Source organism: Gymnodraco acuticeps, unplaced genomic scaffold (assembly GCF_902827175.1).
Source record: "Gymnodraco acuticeps unplaced genomic scaffold, fGymAcu1.1, whole genome shotgun sequence".
Classification (NCBI taxonomy): Eukaryota; Metazoa; Chordata; class Actinopteri; order Perciformes; family Bathydraconidae; genus Gymnodraco; species Gymnodraco acuticeps.
The window spans coordinates 77,009-92,451 of NW_022990624.1; the positions used below are offsets into that span (position 1 = coordinate 77,009).

Here is a 15,443-nt window from a genome sequence, read left to right on the forward strand (position 1 = left end):
TCTCAGGGAAAGGGACCTTGTTTTGGACAAATCTCCCCCGCTGTGTGAAGGCCTCTACAGACAGTCTCTGTCACATGACCAGGGTCATCTGTCACATGATCAGGGTTTCTGTCGGCCAGGTCTTCAGTTTGCTCAGTGGTTCTGTTCTATAGAGGCAGAAAGAGTTTGAGGACATGTTGAGGACATTGTGAGTCTGTCTGTCTGTGTTGAACGGGTCCGTTAAAGATGATATTAAAGTATATATGACTGTCTTGAACTTCTCCGACCTGCTTTTCTGAGGAACTGATGATGAAGATGCTGATGGTGTACAGATTACAGAAACTGTTGGTTTCCTGTTTCCTGTTTCCATGACGTCAGGCTGTCAGAGTCAGATCAGATTAAACTTTAACACGAAGAAGAGCTGGACTCAAAATGTAAAACCGTCTTTAAACTCAGGGTTCATATACGTTCATGTTGAAGATCACTCTGTTGATTTAGATTCTGAAATGTGCCATAATGAAAAATCAGTTATTTGACTTCTAGGAGTTTAAGTATGGGGTGTATGGCCTCCACACACACACACACACACACACACACACACACACACACACACACACACACACACACACACACACACACACACACACACACACACACACACACACACACACACACACACACACACACACACACACACAGTCTGATGTTCAGGCTGATATGAGGCTGCAGACGTTGTGCAACACGCTGCTTGCTCTTATCTCTGGTTGTGCCTTTAGTACAAATAAGGTTGTTTTTTTAAATGTCAGTTATACATAATTCATAAATAAATACAATATTTGTTTTGTTTCAGAATACCTTTGTTAGTCCAGAGAGGACATGCACATTGTTACAGCAGAAAAGAGCCAAAGACAAGTATTAAAGCAGCCAGGTGTATATTACAGTTATTAACAGTTATATATTGTCCTTTCACTTCTCTAACGATCACCAGATTTAGTGCTCTGTCAAACATTACATCTCACCGTGTTCGAATCACAAATCAAAACTCACCTTTCCAGAAACTATAACTAATTTTATAAACTCATTTAATCTGTAATTAATGCTGTTATATATTTTAAGTGTGTTGTTTTCCTTAATTGTTACCTCGTAAAGTGTCTTTGAGTTTCAAGACAAGCGCTGTATGAATAAAATGCATTATTCTTATTATTGAATGAAGCTTTCTAATGTTCGTCGTTGTATCTGAAGACGTACGAGAATTTGTAATAGTTTGAATAAAATGAACTTTAGCATTGATGGTTTTCAGCTGGAGACAAACACGCGTCTCGTGGAGAGAACATATCGCTCAAAGATAAATAAATTCAACACGTTTTATTCGGGTGAGAAAACACAAGAGACGTCAACATTCATTTCTTATCAAAAAGGATTTTAATTGCAGTTTGACTTCCTCTCGTGAAAACAGCAGATTATTTTTAGATGTGAGTTTGTTTGTAATCTTTAGACAAGATGCGCTTTCTGTTACAGGCTATTCAAAACTTTATTGATATTCACACTGACACACACTCCAGAGATCTCCTCCTCCTCCTCCTCCTCCTCCTCCTCCTCCTCCTCCTCCTCCTCCTCCTCCTCCTCCTCCTCAGAAGTCATCATCGTCGCAGATGTCGAGGTAAACGTCGAAGGCTTCTCGGTTGCAGTTTCCATCGGGGGTGAAGACGTACTTATGGAAGGTCCCGTCCACACATATGGCTGCAGGGAGACCAAGAACTCTTTCAATAACAATACATCATAACACAAGACTGTTTTTGAGCAACACTGAGGCCCTTTCTCATTCCTCTCATGCCCCTCCTCGCCTCCTCGCCTCCTCGCCTCCTCGGCCCTCCGGTAGTGACCCGGAAATGGATTTCAGCGCGCCATGATGAAGGACATCTCATTTCTCTAAATGCACTTCGAGGTCAACACATTCTCACTCCCAACTCGGCCTATGTTGACGTTATGTCAGGGTCCCTGTCGTCACTTTCCAACACAGGGGGGCCCTTTAGCGTCGAGGTTCAACTCTCAGGGCGTCCCATTGGCTTGCATAGAGCTCCCTGAACGTTGGTAATAGAGGAGTTGGGATCGCGGAGAAATGCTGTCCTTAGATCCATTCTCACAGCATCAACCTTTTTCTGACTCAATATCAAACCACACTTATTGTGTTTACTTCTTTATTTTGATTGAATAATGTAGGACTTTTGTTGCCGTCAGTTATGGGGAGAGTCGGGGCTCAGAATACTGACATCTGTATTGTTTCATCGTTTTTTCCTTCTAATTTCGTATTCTTTTCTAAACCACACTGTTATTTACTCAACAATAACACACTTATCCTTGTGTTTATTTATTTTTAAAATATATTTTATATATTTATGTTTTTGTGGGGGGGCTGTGTCCCTAATGACCAGTCGCCACTGATAATATATATCACTCAGTAGAACAGGCCTACTCTCTTTATGTGCTTTAGGTTAGTAGATATCAAACAAACTAAGAGTCCAGATTTTTCTAAAACCATTTAGTGCTTCACAAAATAAAATGGGGATATATCCAGACTCTGGTTGTGTTACGTTATTATGAGAGTGCTCTCATACTTGTTTGATTCTGAAATTGTATATATATGTAAATATATGTGTGTGTGTGTGTGTGTGTGTGTGTGTGCATCTGTAGCTGTTATTGTCTCATTATACCGCTCTGTGAATGAATCAAAGTAAATATAGAAGTGGTCATGAACACATCTGTCCGTCAGACAGACGGCTGTGCCTCCTGTCATCATTAATGGACGTCTCTTTCAAATGACGCTCAGAGGAGAGGAGTTTCTCTAACCGCCTGCTGCTTCCCCTCCTCGGCTCCCCTCCTGTGGGCGGGACTAAGACACGAGGATAGGAGTCGAGGATAGGAGTCGAGGAGGGGAGTTAGTGAAATGAGAAAGGGCCCGGGTCAAAGAGAGGAGAGGAACCACCATCTGATCAGAGAATCATTAAAGTCAGTCTAAAATAAATGAAATAAATTCCACATCGCCTCCGGCCCGGTTTTGCTCACCGATGACGGAGTTGACGTTCTTGGACGTGTTTTTCCCGAAGGCGCAGATACAGGCGCACTCAGCGGGAACCGTGAAGCTGGCCAACGACCACTGACTGTCCACGTACTGACCGATCACAGGGCCCACCTTCCCCACACGCGCCAGCCTGAACACACACACACACACACACACACACACACACACACACACACACACACACACACACACACACACACACACACACACACACCACACACCACACACACACACACACACACACACACACACACACACACACACACACACACACACACACACCACACACACACCACACACACACACACACACACACACACACACACACACACACACACCACACACCACACACACACACACACACACACACACACACACACACCACACAACACACACACAACGTTTTCAGGAGGCAGAGCAAGTCAGGAAGAAGAGACAAGGAAACACAGATATGACAGATGTGTGAGAGTTTAAAACAGAATTAGGAGCTGAAGGTATAAATATATATTTATATTTATATATATATATATATATATAAATATAAATATATATTTATATATTTATGCAGAATAAAAAAATGATGAGGAAAAGTAAAGATTTGAGAAAAGAAAGTCAAAAACAGAACGTTAACATTTTGAGAAAGTCAAAATGTGGGGGGGGGGGGGGAATGATCATCTCCGAGGTGAAACTGCATTAAAGAGGTTTGCACTGTGTCTGGTTGCGCCTCGATGCAGCCTGATGGCGCAGAAGAGCTTTACTAATAAGACAGGGTTCCTTTTCCATGACCAAACAAACGACTCGGAATGCTTTATTTTAACATGGAACAGGAAAGAAGGTCTGCATCTGAAACACGGTGTGTGCTGTGGTGCTATCTTCATTACTACACGGTACAGTATTTATTATCATAGTATCACTATTTCGGCGATTAGCTAAAATATAAATGATATTTGATGCAACTTTAGTTACGTTTCCATGACTTTTCCAAAACGTGTCCAGGTTTTGGATGACCGTAAGAACCTGACAATAAGACAGGTGATCGAGCAGGTGGTGTCGAGCTAGAGGAAGCTTACGCTGAGCGGCGGTTCAGTTTGGTGTCTTTCAGAGCGAAGATGTGGACGGTTCCTTTATCGCTGGACGCACACAGGAAGGACGAGTCGTGGCTGAAGTTGATGCTGGAAAAGTAATCAACAAATGAGAGAATCAGAGCCTCAGACACACGTCTTTTATAGTTTATTTTATCTCTAAAATGTCCCAGAAGTAGTCGCTGTGATTGCTTACTTTCCCTCCCTGCAAATGGAAGACTTTCTTAAGTTAATTAAACACCTTTTTGATTTACTACTAAGAGCTGTTTATGCTATAGTTTGTTAAATGCCTCTCTGTCTGACAATCACACACATTTATTTTTAAAACTATGAAATGCACTTTGGACAATATCCTTGTTTCCTTAAAGTCCAAGGTCTTTAAATACAATAAATAAATATATATTAAAAACACACACACTGTAGCTATGTGATGGGTGTGTACCAGTAGAGTGTGGCGGGGTCTGTTCCCCGGCGCAGCTCCACCAGTTTGTCTCGTGTCGTGGTGTCGAACAGACGGATCAACGTTCCTTTGCGAGACGCGGACGCCGCCACGCTGCCCGGCTGGTTCAGAGCCACGCAGGCGATCTCACTCTGATGGGCGTTGATGGTGAACGGAGCCGAGGACGTGCCGGGCTTCGTGTTCGACAAATCCTGGAGAAAAAACAAGATTGTTTTATATTGAACATATTCTGTACAGCGGTGCAGGGAGGATGTGAACAAAGTTAACATTTTGAGAACAAATTTAAATCTGAGAAAAAGTCAAAAACCGAGATTAAAGTTCAAATTATGACAAAAAATCCAAAATAAATTAATCTGAGAAAATTTTCTTAATTTTAGATCAATTCTAAATTTGTGAAAAAAAGGCAAAATTAGAGAAAAAAGTTAAATTCTGAGAAAAAATGAAATCTGAGAAAAATCAAGAACCGAGAGTTAAATTACAATTCGGACAAAAAAATCAGAAAAAATTCTTAATTTTAGATTAATTCTAAATTTGTGAAAAAAAGTCAAATTTCTGAGAAAAATTGAAATCTGAGAAATGATTATTATTTCAGGAAAACAACCAAAAACACATTCATAAAACCATTGACCTCCACACAAAGGGGACAGGAAGTGCTACAAATGAGTCGACCCCCTGATTTCCTTCAGATTACCCCGTGGGTGTGAGACTCACTACGAGCTGCAGGCTTCCACATTTATGCCCTGGAAACACCAGCAGCTGTTTCTCCAGACTGGGACTCAAATCACACAAACCTGGAGGAACAAGAGAACATTCATTTAAAGAACGCAGTGATGGAGGAAACAGACGGAGAACTTCTTTACTTATGAATTTAAATTAGGGCTGTTAGTCGATTAAAATAGTTCATCGCAAATGAGTTATCTGTTCTAAATGTTCCTTAGAGGGATATTTTTCAAGTTTTGAATACTGCATGTGAGTGGACAAATATGCTTTATGCAAATGTTTATTATCATTTGAACAATGACAAATATCCGCCTCAATTCAACCTGGAACCTCTCTCATACAATAATACTGTGTGTGTGTGTGGTCTAGCATTCCTATACTTGTGGGGACCTAAATCTGTTTACATAGTCACGTGTGGGGACTTGCCTCCCTTATGGGGACAAATTGGAGGTCCCCATGAGGGGAATCATTAATTTTAGGGTGAAGACTTGGTTAGGGTTAGGGTTAGGGTTAGGCATGTGTTGGTTAGGGTTAAGGTTAGGATAAGTCTCCAGGAAATGCATGTAAGTCAATGTAATGTCCCCTGAAGTGATGTATACATGGTATGTGTGTGTGTGTGTGTGTGTGTGTGTGTGTGTGTGTGTGTGGGCGAAGTGGTCGGCGAAAAGCCGCTCCTCTGTTTTCATAGCTGTCAAAGCTAGAGACTGAAGTCCCCACTGTGGGTCAAAACAATGCGCTGTGGCCCGAGGTGACTGTCCTCACTGAGTGAAGTCCAGTGGTCTCCAGTGAGTCTTTCTTAAATCCTCCTTTCGCTTTTTGGACTTCATGCCAGTTGTGTTGTCGACACAGTGGTGGCTCTGGAAGGCGATTCATACGTGCAGTCGACCCGAGTTACATCACGCAGCCGCTCGCCCTCCACCATGTTAATTGGCCTGAAAGCTCCGGTCTCCGGCCTCAGCAGTGTGCTTGGATCGGATGGTATTTTAAACTCGATGCGCTCTGAAACTATGTGGCGGCCGAGGTCAAAAAATGCACATGCGTTAATCGCGTTAAAATAATTAGTGGCGTTCATTTGTTTTAACTTGTTAACTTGACAGCCCTAATATAAATAGTTATCAACGCAATAACCAGTGCATGACATTAAGGATTTTGGGAGATGGCCCTGTGGGCCGTCTAAGCTAATTTACAGATGGCCCTGAGCCCAATAGAGATTGCCCTGAAAAATGCGCGCGGACAAAATGACGCACGAAGGGTTTGGGGGGCCTCCCCCTAGAACATTTAGATGGTTGCAGGTCTTAGATGCTGTCTGGTTCTCTAGACTGAATTATAAGATGAACCACCACAATATTATATTGTACAATTTCAATTTTATTTTTAATTTCACTTGTTTGTTTGATCTTGTTTGTGTTTGCTCGCTTCATGCCCTGCATAGCTATAAGAAATACTTAAGTTGTTGATCAAGACACTTTCCATCTGATGAAGGCAGATGCCTTCCCAGATGGAAACAAGTAGAAAACATTACATTCAGTTATAACTGCCAAAACAAACATTATTTACACTATTATGGCCCCTGTTAAAAATGTTTGTAATGTTATCTAAATTGGTCGAACGAATGCCTCCTCACCCGGAAGCTGACCGAGCAGACCCGAGCAGCAGTCGAGAGGAGCCGAGCGCATCCGTGAAGCACACAAAATGGCGACGTCAGAGTTCCTGTTAGCCGGCAAATCTAAATATCTTCGGTCAAAATAATTTCCCTTTAGCGCAATACCGCTTCAGTTGCGCCACTTATGTGACAGACAAGAAGAGTCCATTCTAATGTCTACTTAATGTGGAGAAAGAGATGTCCTGTGTGGGTTGATTGTGCGTTGATCTGTTGGTAATGCCTCGGGGTTCCGGTGGGCATGTAAACACATGCATAATGCTGCGCTATACTTTGTGGCCTCACCCGGTTGCATAGCTACGCTTATTGTTTAGGTGTCTTTTAATAAGCAGGTAGTCCTATCATTAGCTAGAACTAGCTGGATCTGATCGATATGGACATAAACGCGAGTGAAGTCTAATCTGACGGGAGAGAGAGATCAGCTGCTGCTGACGAGTCGACACGCAGCTCTGCATAAATACATGCAGCGGTGAGCGGAACAAAACACACACTTCAGGTTAGAATATCACACGTAGCTATTTTAATGACCTCTCAAACTACCGTAACTAGTTATAGATATGTTTAGTTTTACTGTCGGGTCACTCATTACTGATCCGCGAGCTGCATGAGACTGGCATAATAGATTGCCCGATCGGGCAACCAGCAGGTGAGGCTTCATTGCCCGAGTTAAATACTAGATGGCCATCGGGCCATCGGGCCATCGGGCAGTCCTTAATGTCGAGCCCTGATAAACCGTATTTAATGTTTAATTTACATTATTTAATTTCATATTCTGTTCTCGTACATATCAGATTCTACTTACATGTCTACTTCTTGTACTATGTTGTATTTGTATATGTTGCATTGTGGGAGGAGCTCAGGTCAGGAGAACGTCACTTCTACACTGAAGCTTATATATGAGGATAACACCTTTGAGTCTTTGAGTCTTGAAGCAGGACCTCTCACCTTTGGGGTTATCTCTGGTGTCAAACTCAAACAGTTTGACGGGATTATTTGGGAAGCTGTACACATAGATCCGGTTCTTTAACACAATGATGATCCTGGAGTAGGAGCAAACAAAACGTTGATTATAAGTATTTTAGGCATATATTATAGGTCTCAGATATATATAAATATATTACAAAAACATGTCTATGAAGTGTTTTGCTCAAAATACCAAACCGATCATTCTAGCTTCACATATTTCAGTTACTTTATAAAAATTAAAAAAGAGACGAGAGCTCATGCAGGAGAATCAGAAAGTCCACATCATGTTCCAAACCACATCAAGGATTCTCTCAGAAACAGGATGGAGCTCAAACTCTTTCTCTCTCTCAGGTTTACCACAAGGTGACTTCCTTTTGATTTCCTGCTTCTTCACACAGACTCTCTCCAGCACAGGTTAGCTCTGAGTGTTAGCATGCTAATGTAAACACAGACCGTATCACTTCCAGAACACGTCTCATTGTTTCTGACAGCAACCTTTCTGATTGGCCCGTGGGTTTAAAGCCCGCCCACATTTTAGTAATGTGGTCATGACGCAGCAAATCTGGATCAGCTCCGTTGTTCCCCGTTTTTAGAGACGTGGGTACGGAGGAGAAGAGAGAGGGGTTGTTTTCTCCTGACACACTGTAGAAAAGGCTAACTGAGTGCAGGTGCATGACTCACTTGTCCTGTCTCATGCGGACGGCCAGCACTGGTTTGGTGAACGTGAACTCCAGAACCAGTTTCTCTTTCGGGTCTCGAGACTCCCGAGCGTCATCCCACACCAGCACTGTGAACAAAGAGTACAAATAGAGTTATACTCAATCCATTATTAAGCTTATTATTATGAATCCATGTCACCCTGTGTTTGATATCCCATCAGTATGTATTGAAGAATTAAAGAATATTGTGTCCATCCATCGGTTTCTCAAGGTTTAGATATCTTGTTTTTTAAAATGTTGAATGTGGAAAAAGTCATATTATAGGTCATCGAGACTCACTGGATATTTCAGAGAACTTTGGGTTGATTCCTCCTCCGACCAACGCCAGCAGGTTAGAGCGATGTAACATCGAGCAGGTAGCCACGCTGCCTATCTGCTCATGGTCTGAACACACACACACACACACACACACACACACACACACACACACACACACACACACACACAACACACACACACACACACACACACACACACACACACACACACACACACACACACACACACACACACACACACACACACACACACACACACACACACACACACACACACACACACACACACACACACACACACACACACACACACACACACACACACACACAACACACACACACACACACACACACACACACACACACACACACACACACACACACACACACACACACACACACACACACACAGTATGTTAGGCTAACAACAGGGAAAATACCAACCAACTCTCACGTTGGATTAAAATATAGTAATTACAAATATGTTGTCTTCTTAAGAACGTCTTTTTAACCCTTTGCTTACGGTCATTTCATATATGGATTTTATGAAATGTGTTACAGCGTTATGTTAACATAGCTTGTACTTAATTCACTCTAGAGATGAACATTGATGCAAATATAATAATAATAATAATAATAATAATACATGGGATGTTTATAGCGCTTGTCTTAATGCTCAAAGACGCTTTACAGAAAATCAGAACAGAAACAAAAAATAAAGAGAACTCGTAGTTTTTCTCTTCACTGTACATTTTACATTTATATATTCAGTTCAATATTTAATATTCCATCTGTCACAAACTTATGTATATTTATTACATGGCTTAGTTGAATACTCGATTCTGATTGGTCAATTCAGAACACGTGACACGTTGTTAATCCAGAACAGACAGACCGCTGTCAGGCACTTATTGACCGTTGTTAAGGACGCTCACATCTGCAGAAACAAGTCCGCTCGATTTAACTGTTTGCAGTTTGGAGAAGCAACGGGGCAGAAACCCTCCTTTTTACGCAGCGGTCCAGACTAGACATCAAACGGCGACACATATTCAGTGTGCAGTTCCTCTGGCATCAGGGCAGGATATCTAGATACTCTCCAAGGTTTGACATCATGAAGTGTGCTACTTTTAAAGCAAGCAGCGATGTTTTCAAATCTGTGATCAAAAAGCTCCTCAAAAGCGCTATGGAAGCCGTTCCTGCCGTTGCTACGTAGTTCAAACGGTAACAACGGACTATTTCTCTTAGCGGATGCACGTCAATTTAAAATCAATAAAAACATTTTTTTTAAATCTATAAAAGCATTGTTTAAAGGTGGGGTCGGTGATTCCCTTCAGAAGCACTTATATTCCATGGAATGCTCTTAACGTCCCGATAGCAATGAATATCTGAAGTGCTTTGAAGCCGTGGCGCTGTAGAAAGCTCGACCAATCATCTGAGCCGGCTAAAGTAACTGGATGGCCTACCTGCCTGTCAGCCTTCCATCTGGGCACAGACTCATCTCTGCCCTCATTGGTCATGTGCGCGTTCGTGTGTTGGAGGAGGGGCTCTGTGAGGAAGTGGGTTTCTCTGAAACTACCCCACCTTTAATGTTGGGAGTCATGTCGTTACTTTGTTGAGAATGTGGCCTTGTAATAAGCGGGATAATGTGCAGCGACTTGCTCATTCTGGCTAAAATGGTAAATGGACTGAACTTAGATAGCGCTGTATCCAGTCCTCACGACCCTCACAGCGCTTTACGTACTACATGTCATTCCCCCATTCACACAGAGCAGTACCGCTTGCTCTAGGAACTAACATTCACACACCGTTGGCCATCGGGAGCAACATCGACATGTTGGCTGCACGGGCTGGGATCGAGCCCACGACCTTCTGGTTGAAAGACGACCGCACTCCCTCGCAGCCACAGTCGACAGGCTGATCAGGAGCCCGACGCGAGGCGGAGGGATCTTGATCTGCATGAAGCGTCGCTGCACATTAACCCTTACATAATGCCTCGCTTTATATCTTGTTATCTTTCATTTGTAAATTCAACACGTATATTTTCTACTTTCTTGTTTCTTTATTTTTGTATTGAACAATGTTTTTATGCTGCTGCAACGCAAACAATTCCCAAATGTGGATCAATAAAGTTCTTATCTTATGAAACAACATCCATAACATTCATCTGGCTGCTACTTAGAAAGGATTGATCTAATATATCATATTCCAATAACTGGCATATAGACACTTATTGCACTATCTGGTTCTGTTTGTCTGTGTTATTGTGTGGCTCCGTTGAGGAGTCTGTGACCGTCATAACTACACTGTAGCTATGACGATGAACTATGTTCGTATGACCAATAAAAGCCTTGCACCTTGATCTTATAAACGCATCCTCTCACCTAGGTGTCCTTTCTCCATCAGCGGCTCCACGTTATAAATCCTGACCCCCGTCTCCATCGCACAGCAGAAACAGCCTGTGAGCATCCAAAGAAGAGAGGGGTGAAATTCAACTTGGGACATTAACTTACGCTCTTAATGTCCTTCATGTTCCTAAGTTGTTATAGGTGTTGTGCGTCAACATCTGAATGTATAAAGTAACTAGTAAATACATCTATCAAATAAATATAGTTACAAGTTAGATTAGATAGATAGAAACTATAGTGTTCAGGCATCACAATAATTAAAAGGTGGAGTAGAAGTATAAAGTAGTATGCAATTAAAATACTCGAGTACAAGTACCTCAAGATGTTTACTAGTACTTAGTTAGTTTCCAACAATGCTTATTTTACATCTATTCAGCTAGCTGGTTATACTTTAATATGTCTGTTGGAGTAACATTTTAAATGCAGGACTCATCTTCATTTAAAGAATACAGTAGCTGCAGTTAGCTCCTGATGCTAAGTGTTAGCTTACTCTGGTCCTGGTTGAACTGCAGGCTGTTGACTCCTCTCTGCTGAGCCATGATGAATCTCTCCGGTTACCGTGAGCTTACCGGGGAACTACAGCTCCAGGACAACCTGTGAGAGATTAAAAAACCGAGATATTTAAAGGAAAACCCGTAATTTCCCTATAAAAAAACATTGTTGTTAGCATGTTAGCATATGAGCTAGTTAGCATACACTAGCATCAGATAAACGAGGATTTTAACGCGATTGATTATCCGTTTTCACATCGACATTCACATTAATATAAAGTCTTACCATGAACACGAAGACTGGAGACCACGAGGAGGGTTTTAAAAGGCAATAAAAGCGACAAAACTGTCAGACAAAAACAACAACAACAACAGAGATGTCGCAACACGGAGGTTTGTTTACGTTTTCAGGCTGTGACGTCAAAGACGCGTGCTTCCGGTTTTGTTCCGCTTCGTAATTCAACCAATCAAAACAAAGACATTTTCAAGAGACTCTCGCCTACTAGAGAGGTTTTTCCTGGATCACAAAGAACTAAACACTTTATATCCAAATAAATTGTTCAATCCAAAGGCAGACACACTTGGAGAGTTGAGAACATCTTAGTGTACTTTGATATGTGGACTCTTGAAGCTACCTTCTAAGATTTCAATTAGTAACAGATATAAAGAGTTACCTCCACAACATGTACTTGTCCTTATGTAAACTAAGTATAAGACGGGGACCGAGTTGTCCAAAATGTAAGACTCATGTAGTGCATTGTTTGTGGGAACGCAGCAACATTCAAACATGTTGGAGGGCAATATGTGCAAATATCACTACAGCAGTCGGTCAACAGGTGTCAGTAGAACCTGCTTGGATATGTCCCCGGTCCTCTCGTCTAACACATCACGAGGACGTTGTTCAATGCTCTTAATGCTGGCCAGGAAAGCCATCATGGTGAAGTGGGTCGAGGAGGTCCACTAAGGCGTGTATTTCTGTTATTAGTTGTACTGTTCGCTTGGAGGATGCATGATATATCAAATGGACATGGAAATAATAAACTTTGCTCACACAGCACGAGGATAGACTCTATGTCTAGTCAAATGGCTGAAACTGAATAAAGCCCTGAAAACGAAATAATAAAACGTATATGTGTGATATAGTTGCAGTAATGAGTAAAATATGTAGTTGATTAAAAGGAGGATTATACAGCTCATTTCAACACAAGGCAATTCAAAGTGCTTTAAGACACAAGTGCAAAAGTAACATATTGTGCAATCTTGTACTTGAGTAAAAGTAGAAGTACTCAGATCTTGTACTTGAGTAAAAGTAGAAGTACACAGATCTTGTACTTGAGTAAAAGTAGAAGTACACAGATCTGGTACTTGAGTAAAAGTAGAAGTACTCAGATCTTGTACTTGAGTAAAGTAGAAGTACTCAGATCTGGTACTTGAGTAAAAGTAGAAGTACTCAGATCTGGTACTTGAGTAAAAGTAGAAGTACTCAGATCTTGTACTTGAGTAAAGTAGAAGTACTCAGATCTTGTACTTGAGTAAAAGTAGAAGTACACAGATCTGGTACTTGAGTAAAAGTAGAAGTACTCAGATCTTGTACTTGAGTAAAAAGTAGAAGTTACTCAGATCTGGTAACTTGAGTAAAGTAGAAGTACTCAATCTGGTACTTGAGTAAAAAGTAGAAGTACTGCAGATCTTGTACTTGAGTAAAAGTAGAAGTACCACAGATCTTGTACTTGAGTAAAGTAGAAGTACTCATTAGCTTTGTACTTAAGTAAAAGTAGAAGTAACTCAGAGCTTGTTAAAAGTAGAAGTACTCAGATCTTGTACTTGAGTAAAAGTAGAAGTACTCAGAGCTTTGTACTTGAGTAAAAGTAGAAGTACTCAGGTCTTGTACTCGAGTAAAAGTAGAAGTACTCAGAGCTTGTACTTGAGTAAAAGTAGAAGTACTCAGATCTTGTAGTAAAAGTAGAAGTACTCAGATCTTGTACTTGAGTAAAAGTAGAAGTACTCAGATCTTGTACTTGAGTAAAAGTAGAAGTACTCAGAGCTTGTACTTGAGTAAAAGTAGAAGTACTCAGGTCTTGTACTCGAGTAAAAGTAGAAGTACTCAGAGCTTGTACTTGAGTAAAAGTAGAAGTACTCAGATCTTGTAGTAAAAGTAGAAGTACTCAGATCTTGTATGTTCCTTGATTTAAAAGACTTGATTGAGATCTAACAATGTTTTTACTAATCTGTTGATACTTAAGGCAGAAACAGTAATCTGACTGAAGTCTTCTACCTCTCCTCTGAACACCAGACCTAAAGTGGAGGTGGACATTTAGTGACTTCCTCCAGAGTGTCTCCATCACTTTAATAACATCTAAATGGGTCACGTCAGGACCTCACAGACTGCAGCCTGTGCAGACTGCAGCCTGTGCAGTAAAGAGTCAGGACCTCACAGACTGCAGCCTGTGCAGTAAAGAGTCAGGACCTTACAGACTGCAGCCTGTGCAGTAAAGAGTCAGGACCTTACAGACTGCAGCCTGTGCAGCCTGTGCAGTAAAGAGTCAGGACCTCACAGACTGCAGCCTGTGCAGTAAAGAGTCAGGACCTTACAGACTGCAGCCTGTGCAGTAAAGAGTCAGGACCTTACAGACTGCAGCCTGTGCAGTAAAGAGTCAGGACCTTACAGACTGCAGCCTGTGCAGTAAGAGTCAGGACCTCACAGACTGCAGCCTGTGCAGTAAAGAGTACAGGACCTTACAGACTGCAGCCTGTGCAGTACAGAGTCAGGACCTCACAGACTGCAGCCTGTGCAGTAAAGAGTCAGGACCTCACAGACTGCAGCCTGTGCAGTAAAAGAGTCAGGACCTCACAGACTGCAGCCTGTGCAGTAAAGAGTCAGGACCTTACAGACTGTCAGCCTGTGCAGTAAAGAGTCAGGACCTTACAGACTGCAGCCTGTGCAGTAAAGAGCAGGCTACCCTTCAGTATTCCTTACTGCAGCTGTGCAGTAAAGAGTCGGACCTCACAGACTGCAGCCTGTGCAGTAAAGAGTCAGGACCTTACAGACTGCAGCCTGTGCAGTAAAGAGTCAGGACCTTACAGGCTGCAGCCTGTGCAGTAAAGAGTCAGGACCTCACAGACTGCAGCCTGTGCAGTAAGAAGCGTCAGGACTTACAGACTGCAGCCTGTGCAGTAAAGAGTCAGGACCTCACAGACTGCAGCCTGTGCAATAAAGAGTCAGGACCTCACAGACTGCAGCCTGTGCAGTAAAGAGTATTTCCCCGCCTGTAAAATACCCAATAAAAAGGCCCTCCAGTTATAAATAGAAGCTCAAACAAAAGAGGAAACGCAGGGGTGAATATCAAGAATGTTCATTTATCTCTTCTATTCTAAGCAGGAAGTCTTACTGATTTACAGTCTCATGAAATGAAGTTGGAAACAGCGATGACTCGTTTGTGCAGAAATCCTTGAACATTTGTGAGTTTAAGTATAAAAAAAACAAAACAAAAGAAAGCCTTAAACATTATTGAAAGCACACATTAAAGGACAAATCTCATTGAAAGTGCTTTAATTTGGTTATTTTTTGAGCAAAAATAGAAGTTATTTTGATATTTGTACACAT

General features: G+C 41.8%; 1 protein-coding gene across 1 annotated transcript; it reads right to left on the reverse strand.

The window, feature by feature from the left end:
* Window positions 1-1,592: 1,592 nt before the first annotated feature.
* On the reverse strand, window positions 1,593-12,258 carry wdr45 (WD repeat domain 45). The gene is made up of 11 exons (XM_034229152.1): window positions 12,126-12,258; window positions 11,839-11,942; window positions 11,325-11,399; window positions 8,945-9,049; window positions 8,628-8,733; window positions 7,926-8,020; window positions 5,312-5,391; window positions 4,583-4,791; window positions 4,129-4,230; window positions 3,043-3,188; window positions 1,593-1,719 (listed from the first exon to the last, which is right to left on the reverse strand). The coding sequence occupies exons 2-11, from the start codon at window positions 11,885-11,887 to the stop codon at window positions 1,610-1,612; spliced, it is 1,077 nt and encodes a 358-aa protein (XP_034085043.1). The 5' UTR covers window positions 11,888-11,942; window positions 12,126-12,258; the 3' UTR covers window positions 1,593-1,609.
* Window positions 12,259-15,443: the final 3,185 nt, after the last annotated feature.

What these genes read in the sequence shown, in the direction of transcription:
- wdr45 (XM_034229152.1), bottom strand. Translation starts at nt 11,887, where the DNA reads ATGGCTCAGCAGAGAGGAGTCAACAGCCTGCAGTTCAACCAGGACCAG. An exon ending in CACCAGAGATAACCCCAAAG is followed by an intron (nt 5,392 to 7,925) that starts GTGAGAGGTCCT and finishes TTGTTCCTCCAG; the next exon opens with GTTTGTGTGATTTGAGTCCC. An exon ending in GTGGAAGCCTGCAGCTCGTA is followed by an intron (nt 4,792 to 5,311) that starts GTGAGTCTCACA and finishes TTTTTTCTCCAG; the next exon opens with GATTTGTCGAACACGAAGCC.